General features: G+C 41.1%; 1 protein-coding gene across 1 annotated transcript in view; it reads left to right on the forward strand.

Annotated features, from left to right (window-relative positions):
* The first annotated feature begins 13,448 nt into the window (after positions 1–13,448).
* LOC134372427 (uncharacterized) overlaps positions 13,449–26,081 on the forward strand; it is a 57,576-nt gene continuing 44,943 nt past the window's right edge. The window contains exons 1-2 of the mRNA XM_063089937.1: positions 13,449–13,798; positions 15,473–15,599. Coding sequence (XP_062946007.1) covers positions 13,763–13,798; positions 15,473–15,599 — 163 coding nt within the window. The 5' untranslated portion in view covers positions 13,449–13,762. The remainder of the gene's footprint in view (positions 13,799–15,472; positions 15,600–26,081) is intronic.

A 26,081-nucleotide genomic window follows, 5' to 3' on the forward strand; every position in this document is an offset into this window, starting at 1 on the left:
CTCTTAAATTTACTTCAATCAGGCATTTATCTCCATCACTACATACGAACGACTTCTGTAAAAGTCAATCTAATGTTGCCCATTTCAGTGGTTAGTTCTCAACTCTTATTTTGTTTGCAGCATTTCACAGAGTTGATTATTCCTTCCTCCTTGAAATATACTCTTCTTTTGACTTTTACATTTCTTTCTACCTCACTGGACGGGCTTTCTTTGTTTTTCTTTCTTTCTTCCTTTTTTCTTTCTCTCTCTCTCCCTCCCTCTACCCCCCCTTCCTTCTTTCTGACCTTTCCTTTCTTCTTTCTTTTTTTACAAACTTTTTATTGACACAAACAGAAGGAAACACAAATCATAATTGTACAGCTTGGTAAATTTTCACAAAGTGAACGTTGTTATTGTTATCACCACCCAGATCAAAGCAGAGCTTTACTTGTTTGTGGTAGACTGAATAACAGCCCCCAAAGATATCCAGGCCACAGTCCCTGAAACCTGTGAAACCCTTTTATGGCAAAAGAGACTTCGCACATGTGATTAAGCTATAAGATAAATTAAGAAAATATGCACTGGTTTTGTTTGGAATTTTCAAGCAATTTTTCATCATTTCAGAAAAATTATATCACCAATGTCAATCAGTTCATGACAATTGAAACACCTGTATAACACACTGATAAAAATCACTGTTTTCAGCTCTCATTTTTTAACTATTTCATTATGTCATTGAATGTATTTATTCTTCACGATCTTCATAACAAAACACATATTGTCGTATTAAAATTACTTTCCTTTTTTCGTTTATACTAGCATAAGGCATTATTTTGATTATTTTAAAGTTATATGTGTAGCTAAGTTATATTATTTACTATTATCATTTCACATGGCAAAAGTGTTTAAAATAGTGCTTATATAAGGTATAAGTGGGCCTGATCCAGAAAGACTACCAAAACTGTATTTTCTGGAGGAATTGCTAGGCTCAGAAATATGCAATTTAAAGTTTCTCATCTTTTTCTTAAAACAAAAATAATGCAAGCTTCTTGTGAAACATGAAGATAATACAGGAGTGACTATTAAGTGTAATTTTGAAAATAAAACTCTCTTTCTCACCTCTATAGCAGTGGTCACTGCGCACAATCTTTTTTATGAACTTTTCTAGTGATTCACACACACATATCCATGTATACTCACATACACAATGATCATAATTTTTCTATTCCTGATGGTGCTAAATATACTTTTCTGGCCACCCCTTTGTTTAGACTTGTCTTCCAGATAGTACATTTATATTTCTGCACAGTTTTGGATAGTATTTATATTTTACTTTTTACATACCACTGAGAATAAGGTTATTTTCCCAATATAGTTTTTAAAATATTACTGTTGGTCTATATGAAACATATTAATATTGTAGAAATATAATGAATAGAACAACCAAAAAGAAAATCAGCATAGAAAAATAAGACTTGTACAATGCTATAAACTCAGACACAGGTATCACAGAACACTCTTGATATGGATTGCATGTTCCTCTTCTCCAGAGCTCATGTGGAAGATTGATCCCCAATGTGGCAGTATTGAAAGGGGAGGCCTTTAGGAGATTAGTGGATCATGAGGACCCTTCACATTTGAATGGATCAATCCATTAATGGGTTAATAGATTAATGGGTTATCATGGAGTGGAGTGGTGGCTTTATGAGGAGAGCACATCCAAGGTCACGGGTTTGGATTCCCATGCTGGCCAGCTGCCACAAAGAAAAAATATATATACATACACACACATATATGTACATATGAGGAGAGCATATAAAAGCGCTCTTGCCATTCTTACCATGTGATTCCCTGCATTGCCATGGGACTCCATAGAGAGTCCCCACCTAGAAGAAGGCCCTCACCAGATGTATCTCCCAGACCTTGAACTTCCCAGGCTCCAAACCTGTAAGAAATAAATTTTGTTTTCCTATAAATTGCCCAGTTTCAAGTATTATGTAATGAGCAACAGAAAACAGACTAATAAAACTTCACACGGGCCGGCCCATGGCTCACTCGGGAGAGTGCGGTGCTGATAACACCAAGGCCACGGGTTCGGATCCCATATACGGATGGCCGGTTCGCTCACTGGCTGAGTGTGGTGCTGACAACACCAAGTCAAGGGTTAAGATCCCCTTACCGGTCATCTTTAAAAAAAAAAAAAAACTTCACACAACAAAAGCAGAAGACACATCCTTCTCAAGTGTTCATGGAACATTTTCCGGAATAGAGTATGTGTTAAGCCATAAAACAATTTCGATAAATTTAAAAGGATTAAAATCATACCAAGTATATTCTCAAATCACATTGGAATGAAATTGGATATCAAAAAATAGAAAGTCAAATGATAATATTTTTTGGAAAAATTTTTTTTAATTTGGGAAATTAAAATATATTTGAAATTAAACATAACCAGTGGGTCAAAGAAGAAATCACAAGGCGAATTGGAAAACATTTTGAGATTAATGAAAACAAACATAAGATACAAAAAGTATGAAATGCAGTAAATGTATATCTCAGTGGGAAACATAGCTATAAGCAACAAGATTAAAAGAAGAAAGTTCTCAAATAAATAACTTAAACTTCCACCTCAAGAAAACAGGGAAAAAATGATCAAGTTAAGACCAAAGCAAACATAACAAAGGAAATAATAAAGATTAGAGTGGAAATAATAAAATAGAGAATAGAAAAACAATAGAGAAATCAAATCAATAAAAGTAAAATTTGGTTCTTTGAAAAGATCAACAAAATTGACAAACAAGCTAGACTGGCTAAGAAAAAAAGAGAGAAGACAAATTACTGAAATCGGGAATGAAAGAGGGGACATTGCTACCAACGTTACAGAAATAAAAAAAGATTATAAGGGATACTGTGAACAATTGCATGTCAACAAATTAGGTAATCTAGATAAAGTGGACAAATTCCTAGAAAGATGTAGTCTACAAAAATTGACTAAAAAAAAAAGTAAAGAAAATCTTAATAGACACATAAGAGATTGAGTTAGTAATCAAAAAACTTCCCACACATAAAAGCCCAGAGAAAGATGGCTTTGCTGGTGAATTATACCAAACATTTAGAGAAAAATTTACACTTATCCTTGATAAACTCTTCCAAAATATAGAAGAAGGAAATTTTCCCAACTCATTCTATGAGGCAAGTATTATCCTATACAAAAAAACAAGAACATCAAAGCAAATCATAGACTAATATGAATATAGATACAAGAATTCTCAACAAAATACTAGCAAACCAAATCCCAGTAGAACATAAAAAGGACTATACATCATGACAAAGTGGGATTTACCCAGGAGTAAGGGTGGTTCAAATTGAGAAAAATCATGGGCTGGCTAGTTAACTCAACTGGTTAGAGCATGTGCTGATAACACCATGGTCCAGGGTTTGATTCTGTACTGGCCAGCACCAAAAAAAGAGAGAGAGAGAGAGAGAGAGAGAGAATCAGCAGCATCATATTAATATAATCGAGGAACAAAAACCTCAGATGATTATCTCAATATATGCACAAAAAGATTTGACAAAATCCAAAATACTTTTATCATAAATCCACTAAGAAAACCAGGAATACAGGGCTGGCCTGTGGCTCACTCAGGAGAGTGCGGTGCTGATAACACCAAGGCTGCGGGTTCGGATCCCATACAGGGACGGCTGGTTAGCTCACTGGGTGAGCGTGGTGCTGACAACACCAAGTCAAGGGTTAAGATCCCCTTATCAGTCATCTTTAAAAAAACAAAACAAAACTAGGAATAGAAAGTAACTTCTTCAGGCTGGCCAGTTAGCTTACTTGGTTAGACCATGGTACTGATAACACCAAGGCCAAGGGTACAGATCCTCTTAATGGCCAGCCACCAAAAAAAAAAAAGAAAGAAATTTCCTCAACATGATAAGCAGCATCTATAAAACCTCACAGATAATATCATGCTTAATGGTGAAAGACTAAAAGCTTTCGACCTAATGTTAGGAACAAGGCAAAAATGTCTACTCTCACCACTTCTATTCAATATTGTACTGCAGGCTCTATCCCAGGCCATTAGGCAAGAAAAAAAAAAAAAAAGGCATTCGGATTGGAAAGGAAGAAGTAATAGTACCTCTTTTTGCAGATGACACAACCTTCTATATAGAAATTCCTAAATAATCTATGAAAAAAAGTATTATAGGTAATAAACAAGTTCAGCAAGATTGCAGGATACTAGATCAATATACAACAGTTATTTCTATACACTTGCACTAAAAAATTCAAAACTATAATTAAGTAAACAATTCCATTTAAAATAGCACCTAAAGAATAAAATACTTAGGAATAAACTTAACCGAAGTGCAAACTTCTTACACTGAAAACTACAAAACACTGTTTAAAAAATTAAAGAGAATGTAAATAAATGGAGATATCTCATGTTCGTGTATTGAACACACTGTTGTTTAGATGACATTCTCCCCACATTTATCTTCAGATATGATGTAATTCTTATCAAATCCAAACAGACTTTTTTTGCAAATTGTCAAGATGACTCTAAAATCCATATGAAAATGCAAGCAATCCAGAACAGCCAAAACAGTTTTGAAAAAAGAACAATATTGGAGGACTCACAATTTCTAATTTCAAAACTCACTACAAAGTTACAGTAATAATAACTGTGTGGTATTGGTATAAGGATAGACATTTATATGAATGAAATAGAATTGATAGTTCAGAAATAAATACATACATCTATGGTCAATAAAGTTTCAGTGAGCATGCCAAGACCATTCAATGGGGAAAAGGGTATTTTCAACAAATTTTGCTGGGATGACTGGTTATCCACATGCAAAAGAATTATTTGAAGTGCCAGCCCCTGGCTCCCTTGGGAGAGTGTGGTGCTGATAGCACCAAGGCCACGGGTTTGGATCCCTATATAGGGATGGCCAGTTGGCTTACTTGGGAGAGCGTGGTGCTGACAACACCAGGTCAAGGGTTAGGATACCCTTACCAGTCATCTTTCTGAAAAAAAAAAAAAAAAAAAGAATTATTTGAACTTTGTCTTTACAACATACACAAAGGTTAACTCAAATTTGATCAAAGACCCAAATGTAAAAGCTAAAACTATAAAACTTAGAGGAAAACAGATTTAAAACTCGTGACCTTGGACTAGGCAATGGTTTCTTAGATGTGACTCTAAAGCACCAGCAACCAAAGAAAAATAGATAAACTAAACTTCAAAATTAAAAAATTTGTGAATCAGGGCCAGCCTGTGGCTCTCTTGGGAGAGTGTGGTGCTGACAGCAAGCACCAAGTCAGGGGTTAAGATCCCCTTACCGGTCATCTTTAAAAAAAAAAAAAAATTGTGAATCAAAGGATACTATCAAGAAAATGACAAAACAGCCCACAGAATGGGAACAAATTATACATCTGACAAGAGCCTAATATCCATAGTGTACAAAGAACTGTTACAGCTCGACAATAACAAAAACCCAAATAACCCAATTTAAAAATGGTCAAGTGATATGAATAGACATTTCTCTACAGAAAATATACAAATGGCCAATAAGCTCATGAAAGGACGCTTAACATCATTATCCACCACAGAAATGCAAATCAGAACCACGACTTTACACCCACTGAGAAGGCTTTAATCAAAAAGACACACAGTAAAAAGTATTGTTGAGGATGTGGAGAACTGGATGTATATTGATGGGAATATTCGATCATGCTACTGCTATAAAAACAGTTTGGCAGTTCCTCAAAAAGTTAAATATAGAGTTACCATAAGACCCAGCAATTCCACTTCTAGGTATATATGAAAGAGAATTGAAAACATGTTCATCCAAAAACCTGTCCATGAGTGTTTATAGCAGCATTATTAATGATAGCCCAAGAGTGGAATCAACCCAAATACCCATCAAGTGATGAATAAGTTAAACAAAATGTGGTGCATTCATACAATGGAATATTTTATTCGGCCATGAAAAGAAGTCAAGTATTGATACATGCTACAGCATGGATATTCCTTGAAAATATTCTATTTAGTGAAAGAAGCCAGGCACAAAAGGCCTCATATCAGATGATTCCATTTATATGAAATTTCCAAAATAGGCAAATTTATAGAAACAGAAAGTAGACTGGTGGTTTCCCAGGCTGGGGGGAGGGTGGATTGGGACATAACTACTAATGGGTACAGGTTTCTTTTTGTGGTGACAAAATATTTTGGAATTAGCCAGTGGTAATGGTTTCACAATGTTGTTAATATACTACAAACCACTGAATTCTTTTTATTTTTCATTTTTTTTAAATCATTTTTTTCTTTTTGTGTGTGTGGTTTTGGATTTTCTTTTTCTCTTTTTTCTCATCTATTTTTTCTTTTATTTTTCTCTTTGTGTTTGAGCTGTTTTTATTTTATTTTATTTTATTTTATTTAAGATGACCGGTTAGGGGATCTTAACCCTTGGCCTGGTGTTGTCAGCACCATGCTCACCCAAGTGAGCCAACTGGCCATCCATATATAGGATCCGAACCCATGACCTTGGTGTTCTCAGCACCACACTCTCCCGAGTGAGCCACAGGCCTGCCCAAGCTGTTTATTTTTAAATGGTGAATTTAATGGTACGTGGATTATATCTCAATTTAAAAATATATAATGAGAATGAAAAAGCAGCAAAAGCCAAAACTATTATATGAGAAACCCTACTTAGCCAGAGAATATTAGTCTAACATCTTGCTAGTGTTTCCTACCATTTATATTTTATTTACAGGTTTCCAAGATAGAACATATTATCTTCTCTTCTTTCCACCCCAATCTGTAAAAAATTCATGGGCCATACATGAACTATCTCCCATAGCAATGATGCTGGTCCTGGTGACCATCTTGATTCATGCTCTCCCCCTCCTTTACCCACGTTTCTGTCACAATCTTGAGGCGTTGGCATAAATATTCAACCCCCACTCCACCCCGCCTCAACTATCCCTAAGCCCCTGAGAGAAGTAGAAACAACAGAATAGACCTCTTACCTTTCAGAAAGATACAACAAGGATAATTGAAGTACATGGAGCATAGACGTCAACATTTTCAGTTAAACAAAGTGCCATGCTTGGGCTGCATGTATGCATTGGAGTTTTGTAAATCCCAGTAGCAGAAGGGAGGGTCTAGAATCCCTGAGGGCTCCCCACACTGCATGGTAAGTGAGAACCTGGTGGGTATGTGCATTATCAGAAGAGATATTGGCTGCTCTGCAGGATTTTGGAGATCATAGCACTGGAAGATGGCAGAGGCAAAAATTCAGGGGATCACTTCCAAAGCAATAGCCTGATGTCTGTGGTGATACAATATCACCTGTATTTTGACTTAGTTCCAACAGGTTCAGACTTTGACAACAGGTCTCAAACTTCAAGTAGCTTTTTTTTTTTTTTTTTTTTTTTTTGGTGGCTGGCTGGTACTGGGATTTGAACCCCTGACTTTAGTGTTATAAGGCTGTATTCTAACCAACTGAGCTAAAAAAAAAAAAAGTGATTTACTGATCTTGACCCCCAAACAAAAACCTGCTCTACCCAAAGCCATTACCTTTTATGGTAGGCAAAATAATGGCCCACAAAAAATATGTGCATCCTCATTCCAGGAAACTGTGAACATGTTAGGTTATAATGGCAAAGGGAAATTAACTTTGCAGATGGAATTAAGGTTGCTAAACTGCTGGTCTTAAAACAGGGAGATTATTATGGATTATCTCCACAGATCACCTCATCAAAGAAGATATACAGATGGCAAGTAAGCATAAGGAAAGATATTCAACATCATATATCATTCGGCAATTGCATATTAAAAGAACATGATGTGTTTATACACTTATTAGTATTAAAATGTCCAAAATCTAAAACACAGACACCCATACTGGCTAGCTGCAAAAAGTAAAATAAATAAATAAAGTAAAAAAAAGAAAAAGAAAAGAAAACACAGACAAGACCAAATGCTGACAGGAACTTGAAACAAGAGGAATTCTCATTTATTGCTGTAAAACTGCAAAATATGTATGAGACCTATATGAGGAAAATTACAAAACTCTAATGAATGTTATCAAAAAAGATCTGAATAATGAAGAGATATTTCATGCTCATGGAGAGGAAGACACAATACTTTCTTTCATTCTTTCTTTTTTTTATTTTGGTGCCTGGCTGGTATGGGGATCTGAACACTTGACCTTGGTGTTTCAAGGCTGTGCTCTAACCAACTGTGCTAACCACCAGCCCAACACAATATTTTCAAGATGCCATTTCTTCTAAATTTAAAAAAAATATATATTTTTAAGGCAACAAACACTTTATTAAAAAGAGAGGGACTAAAAAAAAAAGAGAGGGAGAGAGACTTATGCATAAGTGAGTCAGCAATAGAGAAGCTCTCTCCTCAAGAGAAGTTGGGGAAGGGTTTTTAAAAGCAAGCAGTTCCGGGGCCGGCCCGTGGCTCACTCGGTAGAGTGCGGTGCTGATAACACCAAGGCCCCGGGTTCGGATCCCATATACGGATGGCCGGTTCGCTCACTGGCTGAGTGTGGTGCTGACAACACCAAGTCAAGGGTTAAGATCCCCTTACCGGTCATCTTTTAAAAAAAAAAAAAAAAAAGCAAGCAGTTCCTCAATTGATGTTGTCTTGCCTTGATGATTTCTGGTATCTTTATGGTGATTGTGAGGGAGGTCAGCTTCAGGAACATCCTTCATGCAACTCCCAAATGGGTCTCAAGGTTAATCTGTAGCTTAGGCTTTCCATCTATGCCCATCACCATGCAGTGCAGGTTGGAGAGGGGGCCAAGTGGTTGAGTCAGGACAGAGTGGGAGGCTCCAGTATCAATAAGAAATTCGGTATTCTTACCTGCCACTTTCAGTGTCACCCGAGGATCCTCTAGTAGTATGGCCAATAATGGAGCTGTTGAGGGCCTCAGGGCCCATCAGTCAATGATCATTCCACCATTTTGGCAAGCAGGGCTGTCTAGCTAGGGGACCAGATGGGCGGTTTGAACATTCGCCCTTCCAGTGTCAAATCTGCTGACAATATGCACATTGGTCCCTTTTAAATGGTTCTTGATGTCCTTCATTTCTGGGTCTTCTGCCTCTTCACCTCCTGGAAGCCCCTGAAAGTAGCAGCCATGAAATGCTGGCTGCTAGTAATTGGGCTTTCTTTACTAAAGACTGTTCCTTATCTACTTCCTCTGTCTGGTCTCAATTACTCTAACTACATCTGCTTTCCTTGCAGATGCAGGGAAATAGGGAGTCTTTTCTCTTTCTTATCTTGCAGAGTCCTTTTTCAGAAGTTTAAAGGATCTGTAACCTTTAAGAACAATGTGGACATTCTTCATGTACAAGTATAAAAATAACTCTAGGATATAGAGTTAAGTAAAAACACATAAAGTTCAGGACTGTGACTGTATTATGCTATCTCTGGGAAAATAAAGGGGGAAAATACTAATGTATATTTGTCTTTAGTTAAAAAAAAAACTACTCAGATTGGATACCTGTGAGGTGGGGAATAGGTAGGAATAAAGTGTCTTACTGCTTAGCTTGTCATATTATTTTGTTTTTATGCCAAAAGCATTTATTTCCTATTTAGAATAAATAAGTAAAAATTTTAAAAAATCAATTACATTGCTTTAAGGAAAACGCTCACAATTTTTCAATATTGTGAGCCAGGGTTCCATTAGATACTACTGAGATGCCAATAGCATGTCTGCTACATTCCAGACATGTTTGGGGTTTTTTTGTTTTTGTTTTTGGCGACTGGCAAGTACAGGAATACAAACCTTTGACCTTGGTGTTATAACACCTCGTTCTAACCAATTGAGCTAACTGGCCAGCCCTTCAACATTATTTAAAAGACTTGGGAGTTCAGATCTCCATTCCAGCCAGCCACCAATAAACAAATAAATAAATAAAAGACTTGGTATACAACAGTGAACAAAATAATCAATGACCCTTGCTCTCATGGAGCTAACATTCTAGAGAGGAAGAAAGAAAATAAACAATAGTTATAATAAACAAGTAAGGTATATATCAGAAATTAATCAGTGCTATGACAAACAAAAAAGAGGAATGAGAAGAGTGGGGTGGATCAGGGTGCCAGAGTTTGGGACGATGGGGGTTATTTGCAATTTTCAGGGTGATCAGGAAGAGCTTATTGAGAAGGTATGTACAAGGAGGTGAGGGGGTGAGTCGTGTGGAAATTGGGGTAGGGAGTGGATTTCCGGGCACAGGCTTTAAAGCAGGTAGATATTCAGTGAGTGCATGAAACAGGAGGCTAGTGTGGAGTAAAGCCAAAGCAGAGTAAGAAACTGTGAGGACCTTGGATTTAACTCTGAGAGGACTTTATGCAGAGAAAGACACGTTCCAAACTTACGTTTTGCATTATTTTTATATTGCTGTGTAAAAGTTACCGTAAACCTTACGGCTTAAAATGATGCAAATCTATTATTTCACATCCTCAGTGATTCAGTTCAGTCACAGCTTAAATCAGTTTTCTGCTTCAAGGTCTTACAAAGCTGTACTCAAGTTGTCAATCAGGGCTAGGTTATTATCAGAGACTCAACTGAGGAAGGATTTGCTCTGAAATTCATTTGGGGTAATGCTAGAATTTATTATCTTGCAGTTGTCAGACTAAAAGCTTCAGTTTCTTGCTGCCTGTCAATGACAGTTACCTCAGCGCCTAGAAGCTGCGTGCAATTGAATATGTTGGTTTACCAACGTGGCTGCTTGCTTCAAGTCTACAGGGGAGAGAGAGAATCCAGTAAGATGGGCCTTACCATCTTATGAAACATGATCATGTAGATATAGTTACGTACATCCCTACATCTTTGGCATATTTTATATATTTAAAAGCAAGTGATAGATCAGCCCCACACTCATGGATAGAGGTCATACAAGGACATGAATTCCAAGAAGCAGGGATTATGGGACCCACACCAGTCATCCTAGAATCTATCTGCAGCACACTTTCAGAGTCTCAATCAGGCTGCTGCAAGAATAGACTTTAGTTGGGTGAGGATGGAAGCACAGAGAACAGTTAGGAGGCTGTTACAGGAATTCAGAAGAGAGAATTTGTGGGCAAGATCAGAATGATGACAGCAGTGGAGGTGAAGAGTTCTCTCCTTCTCTCTATATATATCTATATAGATATAGATAAACTTTTTATGTGGAAATAATTTCAAAATTACAGAAAAGTTGGAAGAATAATGCAAAGAAACTCTGTATAGCCTTTACTCAAATTTATCAATTGCTACCATTTACTCACATTTGCTTTATCATTTTCTCCTTCTCTCTCTCCTACTATCTATTGATTTATATTTTTCTGAACATAAAGTTTCACACTTATTTCTTCCTAATATTTCAGATTGAAATTCCTGAGAACAAACACACCATCTTACACAACCAGAGGACAATTGCCAGTATCGGAGAATTTAACATTGGACCACTGGATCCATATGGATATTACATACATCATTAGTAATCTACCACATGTAATATAACAATGGATTGATATCAGATTTGATCTGGCTAGGCAGAGTATGCTTTTTTTTTTTTTTTTTACTGTCTTTATTTGGAGATTAAGAATGGTTTAAGGGAAAACAAACAAACAAAAATAAAGAAAATGGTTTAACGTAACAAGGGATGGAGTATGACTGCTAACTATATATGTAAACTTGGTTAGGCTATCCTACTCAGTTATTTAACCAAATACTCACCCAGGCGTCCCTGTGAAGGTAATTTGTAGATGTGGTTATTGTCTACAATACATTCACTTTAAGAAGTTTATTTTGATAATGTGAGTGGGTCTTATGCAATCAGCTGAACAGCCTTTTTTTTTTTTTTTTTTTTTTTAAAGATGACCGGTAAGGGGATCTTAACCCTTGTCTTGGTGTTGTCAGCACCACCCTCAGCCAATGAGCGAACCAGCCATCCCTATATGGGATCCGAACCCGGGGCCTTGGTGTTATCAGCACCACACTCTCCCGAGTGAGCCACGGGCCGGCCCAGCTGAACAGCCTTAAGAGCAAAACTGAAGGTTCCCTGGGGAAGGAATTCTGCCTCAAGGCTGCACCATCATCTCCTACCCAAGTTTCCAGCCTGCTGGTCTGCCTCTTACCCTATGGATTTAGGATTTGCCAGCCTCCACAATCACATAAACCCATTCTTTGAAATAAAATAAATCTCTCAATCTCTCCCTCTGCCTCTCCCTCTCCTCTCCCTCCCCCTCCCTCGAGTACCCTAACACACCCTTCATTCCTTGATGAAATAAATATACTGTCACTATGCTTCTTTCGCATCTTTGAAAAATTAAATCTCTTGACTTAATTTCCTGCACTCGTTGATTCCATTTCTTAACCACATACATCGTCAACTCATGAAAGATAGATTTTATTCTTTCAGCTTCACAGTTATGAAAAAATCACCAATGGTGACTTCTAAAATTGCTTAATATTCCTCTCAGGGAGGACCATTACAACTCCTAACCTGAGTTTGTTGGTTTCTTATCAACCACTTAATGATGCCAAAGTGGTCCAGGGTTCATGCTCTGTTTCTTCACTTCTCCATGCACACTCATTTCCTTGATGTTCTAACTCAGTATCACGACTTGAAATAAGAGTGCACGCTAAGAACTCCCGGATTGACATATCCAAGCTCTCTACCCGTCTCCCGATGTTCAATTACAGGCTGAATTGCCTGTGACACAGATACTTTGCGATCGACATTTCCTACTGATCATGCTCGAAATTGGAGTCCTGAGCTTCCCTCCAAGCCTCCTCCACTTGAGCTTCCCCACCTGAGGGGATGGCAAATCTTCGAGTGCTCCAGTCCAAACATGTGGCTCCTAAGTCCGTGCACCACGTGGAGGCCAAAGAAAATCCAACAGAGGACGGTCTAGTGAATGCACAACATGTTGGGGCGGGACTTCTGTTGTCCTCCTCGTAACGGTTGCTAAGCTACTTTTTAGGTTGTCCCCCGAGAAGATGATCAGGGGAGGAGGTATCTGGACTGGGGCTGTCAAGAGGCAAGAGCCGAAGGTCCGCTTCCGCGCATTTACACTAGCCCTGGCCCAGGCGAATGTCTCTGCCTCCCGAGCCTTGATGTCCCCGGCCAAGAATGGACAGTCTCCCCCACCCCGAGTCCCACCGCAAAAATGTTGGTCTGAGGCGGAGCTCCGATCCTTGCGCGTCTTTCACACTGAGGAAGATGTGCTGAGTAAGACGCTCCTCGCGTCGTTGGATATAGTGGAAAAACCACATTACCCAGAAGGCTGTGCATTGTGCGTGCGGGGGTCGGGGCGGCCAATGATGGCTCAAAATAGGGGCGTTTCCTGCGACACACGCCGGCGGGGGCGAGACTTCCGGGTTCGCCGCCGACGCCATTTGTCTCAGCCTTTCGGTCCCGATCCTTGTTGAGTTGCTGAGGGCTCCGGACGGGACCTCTTTTGAGGCCTGGGACCGAGCAGAGGAGGAGGATAGGAACTTTCTCCGCAGCCCTGTTATGAGCCGGACCCTCTGTAACGGGCGTGTTGCCAGGTCGTCCGCCGGGCAGCGGCCACTCCTCTCCCGCCTGTCAGCCCCGCAGTCGTCAAGGGCGGTGCCCTGGGCCTGGTGAGCCATTTCCCCTGAGTAGAAGGCGGTCCCAAGTGCGGCCGTCAGCCGTGGTCACCCGGGCAGCGCAGGGCACAGGTGGAGGTGAGGCGAGCCGCGTGGGTGCTAGCCTCCCCCAGTCCTGCGCGACCCACAACGTTTCGCCATGGCGGCGGCAGCGTCCCTGGCAGACCAGACGCAGGTGAGTGGACAGTGATTTCGTAATTGTTGCTCCTCTTCCGGAACGGAGACGGTTCTTGAAGGGGCTGGAGGCAAGATAGCCCCTAGCTTTATCTGTGCATTCGTTGTTCGTGTACGTGGAGCTGGTTTGCCACTTCGTTTATCTCCAGTCCTAAAGGATGTTGGGCTTCCGAAAGGTGCTCAATAAGTTGTTGAAAGAATGAATGACGCTTTCTACAGGGGCTCCCATCATACTTAGAATAAGACCCAATCCTCCTTATGGTCTACGAAGATCCGTCCTGGTCCACCAGGCCTCATTCCAAAAGGGCATTGTGGGGCTTGAGAGGGCAGAGTATTCTAGGCAGAGAGAAGTGCATGGACAAAGACAAGGTATGTTGTCTGTTTAAGGAGGTCCTAGGCGTGTCTGTGAGATTGCCGTGGTTCCCTCAAGCTGCTGAGACGTGGAGGGTAAGACTACGTGGTCTTTTTCTTGTTGTTCCACCCACTCTCCGACAGTACAGACATTGTGGCCACAGTCCCTCGTTCTTTTGACCACAGTCTGCATTATCTTTGGTCCCTTGTGTTCCTGGTCCAGAAGTATCCTGGCTTCAGGGATAAGTGTTGCCAGGACTCAGTAAGGAAAAAGAGGCTGGTAGTTCATTGTGGAATTTCCCTGGGAGTCGGTGGGGCCCAGGGAGAGCTCGAAGGTTGTGGGAAGCTAGTTTGGGTTTTGTCATTCCTCAGGTAGATGTCAACCCTATCTTGTAAGGTCAGTGTTGAGGGAGGGTCTGCTTCCTCTGCTCATGTTGACACAAGTATTACACAAATATTCAGTCAGGGATGATTGAAATGGATTTAACAGCAAAAATGAGTGGCAGTGCATCACAGCCCTGTTACTTTAGATTCACTGTAGTGGTGGAGGAGTGTCAGGGATACACTGTTAAATCCTGGACCAGAACAGCATGTTCAAATGTGTGATTCTGGGTCAATTGGTAGAGCTCCCTTAGTCTCAAATCCCTGACTAAGACATGACGGTGGTGATGATGTTGATGTCAGGGGCTGTGAGAGGATTAATAAAAAAAACCCAAAGCACCCTGAGCATTGAATAATTTCTCGTTAAATCTCACGGCTGTTATTGGTGAAGTGGGAACTATTATTGTATTGATCCAGATATCAAGGCTCACAGAAATGAAGTACTGTCTTCGAGGTAACACAGCTGGCAAGTGTCGATTTCAAGAGTTTGGATTCAAACCCAAAGAGTCTGACTTCAGGGCTGGGGACTTTTAGTCATTTTAACACAGGATATGAAGCCCTCAGCATGGGGCAGGCATCTGGCTGGACCAGCGAGGCTCAGGTACTGCTGTTGTGGATTGGTATTATTATCATAGTCATTATTTCCTCATTCCTTTGATGTCCTGAAGCCCTTACTGCCTGCATCTCACAGTCCACAAGTCGTTTCTGTTGTCTTGTGTCATTCATAGCGCACTCCTCAGAGGTTTCTCCCCTGTAGACTACTGTATTATGTCCAAAGCAGTGTCTACCTCCCCCTTGAGCCCAGCACAGAGCCTGGCCCTCAGGAGGTGCTCTGTGATTTGGGCCTTGATCTCTCTGCACCTTTTCTAGCAAAGCATAGACAAGCTGTCATCACATTCACCAGCCCAAACACCAACACTGCTACCTTTATTTGACTTTCCAGGTGTCTGTGACATTTGATGATGTGGCTGTGACTTTCACCCAGGAGGAGTGGGGGCAACTGAACCCAGCTCAGCGGACCCTGTACCGGGAGGTGATGCTGGAAAACTGCGGGCTTCTGGTCTCTCTAGGTAAGGCCTTCCCCCTCCACCATGCAGGGGATGTGCCACCTCCCTCCTTCTGGCCTCTGGAACCTGCCTTCCCTCCTTCCCACAGCTTTAGTCATTTTCTAATTCATCTCTTCCTGTGTGGTCTCCCTGTGTCTCATTGGGCAAGAAACATAGTACTCTTTGGCTTTCAGCCAAAGGAAAGAAAGTGGTAGAAGGAAATGGGGTCTTTTACAGAATCCAAAGGTAGGGTTTACAGCTGTGCATTACAAGGAGCTGACATAGGAACTGAGAACCAGCATGATTATGTCCTGACTTCCATCTCTGGGTCTGCTCATGTTACTGTCTATTCAGAATGGCTTTTTCTGCCTTAGCAAGTTTGTGGCAAGAGTGGCCACCCAAGTCCTTGCTCTTTGACCCCCAGATTCTCTATTTCTCTGGTCTCTGTGGCGTGTCCTTGAGGCAGCAAGTGTCCCACGTCCCCACTGTGCCCAAGCTTCCCAACATAGACTGGCTTCTGTCTGAAGTTCTTTTTTTGAGTTCAGAGAGGAATGTGACTGAGTGAGCCTGGTTTTTCAGGTGTCCTCTTTACAGCCCAGTCAGCAGGGCCATGGGTGATGGGATGTTCTCCAAGAAGAAGGTGGGTCAGGCAGACCTCCAGAGGCATTTGCCTTCATTACCATCAGGTATTGTTTTAAACACCACAGTCTCAGTTATGAGACTTCTTTATCCTCGTATGCCTTCATGATTTTCTCTTTTCTAAGTCCAGGACCAAGATTTTCTGCTAGTACGAGAGAGGGAGAGAGAGACAGAAGTTTAGAGCAGTGCTTCTCAACAATTGGTGATTCCCCCCCCGACTCCCCAGCACATTTGACAATGTCTGCAATCACTTTTGGTTATCACACCTGGGTTGCGGGTGGTACTGGCATCTAGTGGATAGAGTCCAGGGTGTTGCTAAACATCCTGCAATGCATAAGACAATCCCCCTCAACAACAAGATCTTCCAGCCCCAAATGTCAGGAGTGCCAAGATTGAGAAACACCAACTTAGGTGATTCTCTGCTTGAAGATAATCACAGACCATTCAGTTCAGAGGAAGGGAGGATATAAATGCAGGGCTGTTCTAGAAACTCAGTTTAGGGTAAGACCTGTCTATTTTGAGGGAATTGGAATTATGTTCTGTGTCAGTGAGAAGAAATAAAACAAAGTTGGAACATTTTCATAGATTAACATAGTTTTTTAATGAAATTTTAAAAATAAAACCCTATACCTGACCCTGCTGACCTCTTAACTCACCTTTACATACTTTTGCCTGGAGTGTACTGTGCTCCAGCCTTGCTGGGCTTCTTGCTGTTTCCCCAAGCGCCCACCCACTTCAGGCCATTGCACTTAATGTTCTGTCTGTGTGGTGAGTTTTCTCTGGGTGCTGCAGCATTTTACATGGCTGCCTTTGCTCAGCACAGTCACCACCTCCTCACCCACTATTTCCTGGTCACCACATCTTGTGGAGGCCCTTCCCTCATCACACTCTCCTTCTCCCATTATCATATTTATATTTTTCTAAGCCAGTGGTTCTCAAGCAAGGACGAAGTTACATTTCAGTGGACACTGGGTAATATGTGGACATATTTTTCATTGTGAAAAAAGGGATGAGGACGCTACTGGCATCTAGTGGGCGGAAACCTGGAATGATGCTGCTAAACATCCTTGTAACGCACAGGACATAAATTTTCTCCCCTCCTCCCACCAAACAAAGAAATATCTGGTCCTAAATGTTAGTCGTGCTGAGGTTGAGAAACCTTGTTTTAGAGGGTGCACAGACACTTAGATCAAGTAGCATTGAAAGATAACCTGGGGAAGCCATTCCTTTATTTCTTCTCTTTCCTGCCTCCTGATTGTTGTTGAGGGAAGGTTTGGAGTTAGTGCTGAGTTGTTTTTTTTTTTTTTTTTAAAGATGACCGGTAAGGGGATCTTAACCCTTGGCTTGGTGTTGTCAGCACCACACTCAGCCAGTGAGCTAACCGGCCATCCCTAGACAGGATCCAAACCCATGGCCTTGGTGTTATCAGCACCGCACTCTCCCGAGTGAGCCACAGGCCGGCCCATATTGCTGAGTCTTAACACTGCAAACTGTTGCTGGTTTCCCCTTCTCAGCAGAGGTAGCAGCCTCTCAGGTTCATAGCCCTAAGCAGGCAGCATGAGCTTGCTGGGACTGAAAAATATTGTTTTGATTTCACTGCTGCATTTAATTGATAACCTGACGTTATGGCATGAGACTCTGGGTTTTCCGTTTACCAGAGAGATGCAGGATTTCCTTTTTGAAGAAATCTAAGAAAAATGGAGAGTGGACCACTTTAAGAAAAGCAATTAATAATGGTCACAGCTTGGGTCCTTTGAGCACTGATTGGATGTAAGGCCTATTCTCTCATCTTACACTTACTGTTTTTTTTTTTCGGAGCTCACGTGGTTTAATTGTGGGGAGGTTTGAGGAGGACAGGGTATCAAGAACAGCATTTTTACCAAGTTGGTCTAAAAATGAAACAGGATCTGGACATCTTTCACTTATTTAATTCTGATGACAATAATAGCTATAGTGTGTACTGGTGGGATTTTTTTGTTGTTGTTGAGGTCACCTCATCAATTATGAGATGGTTTTTAATTTATAGAGGTGACTGACATAGAAAAGTTAATGCTCCTGGAAGAAAAATTTATTACTTATAGCTCTGGAGAGAACGAGGCATGTCATGTCACACAGGACCACATTGGGAAGCATCAGGTTCAGGCAGGGGGAGAAACATGAGAGAGGAAAAAGAATAGGCCATGGCCTTTATTGGGGTATTTGTGGAGAAGGAAAGTCAAGGCAGGGTAAACAGCCCAGGAGTGGCTTAGTTGAATATTTTTGATGGACTTAGGGCCTTCAGGGGCCATCAGTAGTTATCTAGTATCTGTCTCTGGGTTTATTTAGGGCAGGAGAAATATCGTCTTGGCATGTAAGAGTTAAAGGAGGAGGCTTTTGGTTGGTTTACATATGAAAGTACTCCTAGGCAAGTTAATGTAATCTTTAGGAATTAGCTAGTCCAAGAAGGTGCACTTTCTCCTCAGATCTTCATATCCTCCCGAGATGTCCAAACATCTTAAAATAATAAAAGTATTTATTTTATTTTTTTTTATTTTGGGTGGCTGGCTGGTATGGGAATCCGAGCATTTGATCTTGGTGTTATCAACACCACACTCTACTCAACTGAGCTAACCTGCCAGCCCTGGAAAATTTTTTAAATCATGATTAATACAATTTGTCCTTTGATGTCTTCACATCGTATTAAGAAAACACTGGGTGATGATAGTGGAGATTTTTTAAAAGTATGGCATATGTTGCCCTAAACAGTACAAAAAAACATTTTATTATGAGAGTAGAAAGGAGGAACACAGAGATGTAAGAAGTCCCTGTAGAGAGGCCCATAACTTTCTGTTTATATGGCATTAGCCAAGATAATATCCTGAGTTGTAAAGTATGCTAAAAGTGTGAGAGATATATATGTATATATAGTGTTTGCATATAACCAAGGGGAAAGAATTGTTACGTAAGATTAGAAACGCAGTGCAGAAGGTCATGTCGGAAGGCTGAAGGGAAGTAGTAGGAGCAGGTAGTAGGGAGTATGTGGTCCTTTCCCCAGGGCACAGAGGGGTTGACTGACATGATGCGGATGCTTTCTGGGGAAAGCAATAGTCTGCATTAATTTTTAGGATGGTACAGATAGTAGTAACGTCTACCAGATTTCTCTTTTTTTTTTTTTTGTCTTTTTGTGACCGGTAAGGGGATCGCAACCCTTGGTGTTGGTGTGGTGTTGTCCACACCGCGCTCAGCCAGTGAGCGCACCGGCCATTCCTATATAGGATCCGAACCCGCGGCAGGAGCGTTGCTGCGCTCCCAAGCGCTGCACTCTCCCGAGTGCGCCACGGGGCCGGCCCCAGATTTCTCTTTTGATAGAAGGCAAGAAATCTACCAGGATCATGGATCAGCACTCTCAGAAACATGACAGAATCCCTAATATCAAAGCAAGAATGTCCTGTGTCCAATTTGCATCTTAGGATTGGCAGTTCATGGACATCACTGGGGTGGAGGTGTTAGTATCTGGGATAATGTTATCTCCAATGAGAAGGTATTAGGCAGAGGTGATATCTTCTGGGATGTGGTACTGGGGTATCCTTTTTGAATGGGTATGCACTTGAGTTGATGTGGGTCTCAGTATTTGCGATGTTTGGTTGGAACAATGGCTTACTGAGAGGGTTTGGGCCTCCATATTATAAACCAGTGAAAGTGCCCAAACCAGTAGTAATAAGACCAACAGTTAACAGAATTGTATGCAGCTGCATTTCATGGTTTGTGGTTTTGGGGAGGGGAAGAGTGGTTATTTTTGGAAGTTCAGGCTTAAAGATTCCAGTTAATGAGTAGTTGCCTGGCGCATGGGACAATCTGTTGTTAATAGATACCAGGAGAGCATGCTCCCTTGATCATGCCTTCAGCCCCTACAGGATGGGGGCAAGTTCCAAAATTTATAGATGGGAGAGACATTATTGAAGTGCCTAATATATAAGGAGCCTTTAAGTATAGAAAAGGGTGATGGGAAAGTTGGTGTGAGTTGGCCAAGAGACCTTGAATTAAGAAAGATTGAGACCTAGGGGCAAAATAGAGACCTATTTAGGGGGTCTGTTTGTCAAGTTACAGTTGGAAAAGGAGTTGTTTGAGGAAACCATTATGTCTTTTAGTTAAACTAGCTATTTGGGGCCTATTAGGAACATGAAAGTTCTATTGAATGCCTCTTTCAAGAGCCCAGCCTTGTATAATTTGAGAGGTGAAATGTGTGCCTTGGTTCTTATTATCAATACTGTCTGTAACTCCGTAGGGAATAAAGAGTATCCTTACAAGGCCCTGTATTATGGCCTAGGTATGTGTAGAGACATGCGATTTTGATTTATTTTTTTGTCTGTGAAACAAGAGATTCCCAGAAATCTTTACCCTGAAGGGGTGAAGGGGATGCAGTTTTTAGGCAATGGTCCAACAGATTATTATAATGATTTTGAACATGGGCATTTATTGGTTGGGGCATCCAGTGCCAAGAGGAATGCATGAAGTTCGCCAAATGTCTTGTTCTTTGCATCCTCTCCTTTCATCCATTTATCAGAGACACCCTGGCTAAGGGACAGAAAGCAGTAACATTCCCTGAACTCCATCACGTCTGATGGTTAGAAGTACCATTTGCATAGTCTGTGAACTCCCATTGCTGTTCACTCAGTTAATCCCCAGAGGCTTTTCAGGTAGCCAAGTGGTTTGGGGGAGGGGGTCACCTCCAGCACATTGGCATATTCCAAGAGACTGAGTACAGGGGAGGCCACCCTCTCCTGCAGGGGGAATATATGAGAGGGACCAGGCTTGGCTCCATCCTGTCTTAAGGAGCCCTTGGTAGCTGTGCTGAGCTTATGGGGTTCTGCTTCCATGATCCAAAGCATAATGGCTGACTGGGTATGTAGGATCATTGTCTCAGATTCTGTGAGAGCCTCTGTTTTCAGGGAAGCCCAGTTTATAGTCATCGTTTTAGTGGTGTGTATACTGAGCTGGAGGGGGTGCAGGGCCACTGGGGAGGCAGTTTTTTTGCTTTTGAAGTCCTATGGCCGTTACAATTACATTACATTACGTTACAGAGACTTCAGGAAACATGAGAAGAGGTTGCCAAAATCTCTTTAATGAAGGTGTCTCTGAGGGCACTGATGATTTCAATTTGGACAGATTTAGAGTGTTTTTTGAAGGGAGCACCATTTTTTTTAAGGTGGGCTGATTTGTAAGTATTGGCATCAGTGAGATTAAGAAAAATTTATAAATAAGGAATATTTTGCCACCAAAACCCTGCAAGGACTAAAAGATATCCATAACGAATATGTCAAATGAGTCTCCTTGGAGGAAGATGTTATCAATGTAATGTCATACTTGTGCTCCTGGAGAAAGCTAGATGTAATTAAGGACTTGTCTTAAAGGTATGTGCAATGTCAAAGCTGTTGAGGTACTGAGCAGGACATGTTAACCAAATCTGTAAGAGCAAAATATTTACCAGTTGTTGATTAGACAGAGTTAGAAATTTTAATAATATTGGATATTGGGTATGGGTACTGAGTTGTCTCAGGCTGCTATTCAAAATTCCATTGACTGGGAACCTTAAACAAAAGAAATTTATTTTCTCCCAATTCTGGAGGCTAGAAGTCCCAGATCAATGTGCTGGCCAATTGGTTTCTAGAGAAAAGAGTGAGGGCTCTCTTCCTGGGCTGTATCGTCACATGGCCTTTTCTTTGTGGCTCTCAGAGAGAGGCCCTCTCTCCTTCTAAGGGCACCAGTCCTAACAGATCAGGGCCCTACCCTATGGCTTCATTCAACCTTAACAACTTCCTTGAAGGCCCTGTCTCCAAGTACACTCTCTTTCAGGTTTAGGGCTTCAACATGTGAAACTTGGGGGAACATAATTCAGTCTATAACAGGGACTCTAATGGATAGGACAACAATTTTAAGGTTGTAGTAACTATGAGGCATCCTTTATTTTTCACAGGTTTAAGAACAGGCAAAATTAGGCTATTGAATGGAGAAGTAGTGGTGATAATCACCCCTTTATTAATTATGTTTTTTGTAATGTATCATGCAACTACCTGTGCCCAATATGGGATATTTTAGGGCAATTGGTGTTATGACTGGGAAATTTAGGTAAAGTGAGGCATACCTATTTTTTGCCAATTCTATGTTTAGTTACTTTTTAAGATTAGGAGGGCAGCCAGCTGGCAAAAAAGAAAAAGAAAAAAAGAATTAAGGGGATACAGTGTTTAAATTTAGTGGGATTCCCAGGTATAACTATAACTTGAACCCTAGCATTGATTACAATTTAGCAAATTCTAAAATTGTTTTAGAACCTACTTTGTAGAGGCACAAAAGCCAATTAGTACCCTGTTTTATGTTTTTGTAGTATAAATTTTTTAAGATTCTTCCCTGCCTTCCTGGAGATTTTATTTTTTCTTCCTGGCAGCTGGCTTGTATGCAGATTTGAACCTTTAACCCTGATATTATAACACTGCTCTCTAACCAACTGAGCCAACTGGCCAGCCCTCATAAATTTTTTTAATATGTTTTGTTATATATGTATATACTTGGGACAGTATGATATTTATATATTAGTTTTTGTCCATAGATCCTGGCTCATGCTACTTTCTGACCTCTTACTGCCTCCTTTCACCTGCTCCTTTTTCTCCGTGAGGCAGGAAATTCTCTGACCTACCTTAGCTGATTACAGGTCATAGATTCTCATTTCAGGAGGGGCCGTGCCCCATGCCTGGGAGGAAGGAATGCTGCACATAGAGGTCAAGAAGAACCTGAACAAACAGGCCTTTCTGGGTTTCCCCATTCAGTCTGTTAGTGTTAGATCATATACTTTTTGTCCAATCACATTTTTGCACAGTTTTCCATGCTTAAATCATGCCTACGTAAAGAAGCCTTTGTAAAAACCCAAGAGCATAGGGTCTGAGAGCTTCCAGATAGCTGAACATGTGAAGGGTCCTGGAGGGTGGTGCTGCTGGGGAGGGCATGGAAGCTCTGCACCCCTTCTCACATACCTTGCCCTACACATCTCTTCATCTGTATCCTTTGTAACATCATTTATAATAAACGGGTGAACATAAGTATGTTTCCCTGAGTTCTGTGGCTCAAGCAAACTAGTCGAACCCAAAGAGGGTGTTGTGGGAACCCCGATTTATAGCTGGTTGGTCAGAATTTCCAGAGGCCTGGACTTGAAACTGTCATCTGAAGCTGTAGACTGAGCCCTCAACCTGTGGCTCTGATGCTGTCTTCAGGTAGATAGTATCATAATTAAATTAGAAGACAACCAGTTGGCGTCTGCTGAAGAATTGCTTTCTTGCTAGTGGGGAGAAATCCCCACACATTGAAACCCAGAAGCTGGTCTTCTGTATTGATTATTATTGAGTAAGCGTATAGAGGAAACATACTTCTTTGTGTTTTCCTACTCACTGATCCAATACTATATATAATTTGTTATATAGATTTTTAGTATATAAATTTCAGATTTCCGATTAGGTCAAATTATGGACATTGTTTTGATTTACTTAAATTTTACATGTATACATATATACAACTTACTTATACTAAAATATATTTAGTTAACCTTTTATTCATTTTCTCCCTGTATCTGAGGGCTTATTTTTTGTTTTGGATCTTGTTTTTAAACAACAGACCTGACATTTGATTGGTACATTAAGTTTAAAGTCCATCCGCTTCCCCCCTTTTTTTGCCCCCTGGGGCTTGTTGCCTAAAGCAAAAGACTTTTTCCCTATTGATTTCGCTTTAGATATATATATTTTTTTCCTTCCTGTTTTAGGCTTTTAGTCTCCTGGGGAAGTGGATTTTAGTTTCTGTCTTTGAGGGGGGAATAAGAGGAAAGGGGGTGGGGGAAGGGGCCTGGTGCTTCTAAACAGCAGTCTCTTGTACAGCCTCTCTCTGCAGTATAATCAGTGCCCCTTCCCCGCCCCCTCTTTTTTTCTCTAAAACAAAGTCTTTTAGAACAGCTTGTATCCTTAGTTGGGTGTATTAGTCCATTTCTGTTGCTTATAACAGAATACCTGAAACTGGGCAACTTATAAAGAAATTAAATTTATTTATTACAGTTTTGGAGATTGGGAAGTCCAAAGTCCAGGGAACATATCCAGTGAGGAGCTTTTCCTTGGAGGAGACTCCCCACAGCAATGCAGGATGTCACTTGGCAGGAATGGGCTGAGCAAGAGAGCTAACCTGCTTACTCACTGTCCATATAAAGCCATTAGGACTACACCTAGGACCAACCATTAAACCACCAGTGGATTAATCCATTCAGGAGGGTACAGTCACAATCTCATCACCTCTTAAAGGCCCTACTTACTGTAATTGGATTTCCCAGCCTCTTAACACTGTTACAGTGGGGGTCAAGTTTCCAATATGTGAACTTTTGGGGAATACATTTAACCCATAGAAGAGTGTAAATTTTTTCTTTCTTTTTTGTTTCTCTTTTTGATCTCCTGTCTATTAACAGTTGCTTTTTCCCTGATATGTTCCTGGCGGTCCCAGGTGGCCTCTGCTGTGAGTGGTGGCGTCCCTTTCTAGAGTGTATCAACCTTGGAGGAGCTGGGGTCTACATACAGGAGAGCAGTGGTGGTGACATACTGATTTTTGTGACAGTTTGGTTTTAAGAAGGAGACCGTTAGCATGCTGATAGGTAGCATCATTCAGGGGTGCCAAACACATTGGCCAGAGGATTTACAATCTCAAATGAGTTGAGAAAGCCTCAAGCATCTTGAGGGGAACAGGAACAAAATATTCACACACACACACCCTTTTTTCACTGTACATTGAGCCACTGATCTCTAAGGTTGGGATCTTTTATATCCTATGAGGTTGAGGGATGAACTGCATTAACAGTAAGGCAAATAACAATGAAGACACCTGCCCTTGAAGTATTTTAAGCCTGTTTTGTGCCATGGCATCTGTGAGGAGGGTGCTCCACGACACATTGTCCGTGGATCCCTGTATCTTACCAAGGACCAATGCCTGGACCTGTTGCCAGGGACACTTTCTGAGAGGGTTGGCCAATGCAGTCAACCTCTCTTATAGGATGGGAAGAGAGAATAACTCAGCTGAGCAGCCCACTATTGACTGGTGTTGTTGGCTCAATTGATCAGACTCATATTCCAACGCAGTCTGTAAGAGGAAGCCTTTTCTAGAAAAGGCTTTGGGGGGATGCCTCAGCCTGTAAGTTAGCCAGTCTAACCACCCCTCAGGGTCACCAACCAGAAACTAGGCAGTCGATCTCAGAAAAACAGACTGATGAGATTACTGTGTCCCAGATCAGGTTCTAACTAGGGAATTACAGCCCTTGCAGACCTAGATATGGTAACTTTAAACTAGGGAAGGACCTGAGGAACACATTAGGTTGGAAACCCTGGCAGCAAACAGGAGATGCATCATAAAGTGGTGGCAGCCAAAGCAGAAGCATCTTGACAGTTAGCAGTGCCTTCCCAGGCAGAACTTACTGTGGTACAATCACTTAAATTGAGAGCTGTCTAGAGGCATGACCTTCCATCTCCTTAGTCACCCTGTTTGGTGTGCCAATTCTATTAATTTGAACCCATGGGATTTTAATTTATAGGACTGACTTAGTGATGACACAGGTTAATGGCATTGAAAGTAGAATTTATTATTTACAGTTCCTGAGAGAAGAGGGCATAAGCCCACCCAGGGCCTCATAGAGAAGCAGGAGCAAAGGGAAAACATAGGCTACAGCTTTTATTGGGGTTTCTTCAGAAAAGGAAGGGCACGGTAAACAGTTTAGGATTGGCTAGTTTGAATAATTTTGGCAGGCTGTGGGTTATACAGCCTGTCTCTAGTTGTCTGGCACCTGACCCTGCGTTGATTTAGGGCAGGAGAAATACT

Source organism: Cynocephalus volans, chromosome 3 (assembly GCF_027409185.1).
Source record: "Cynocephalus volans isolate mCynVol1 chromosome 3, mCynVol1.pri, whole genome shotgun sequence".
Taxonomy (NCBI): Eukaryota; Metazoa; Chordata; class Mammalia; order Dermoptera; family Cynocephalidae; genus Cynocephalus; species Cynocephalus volans.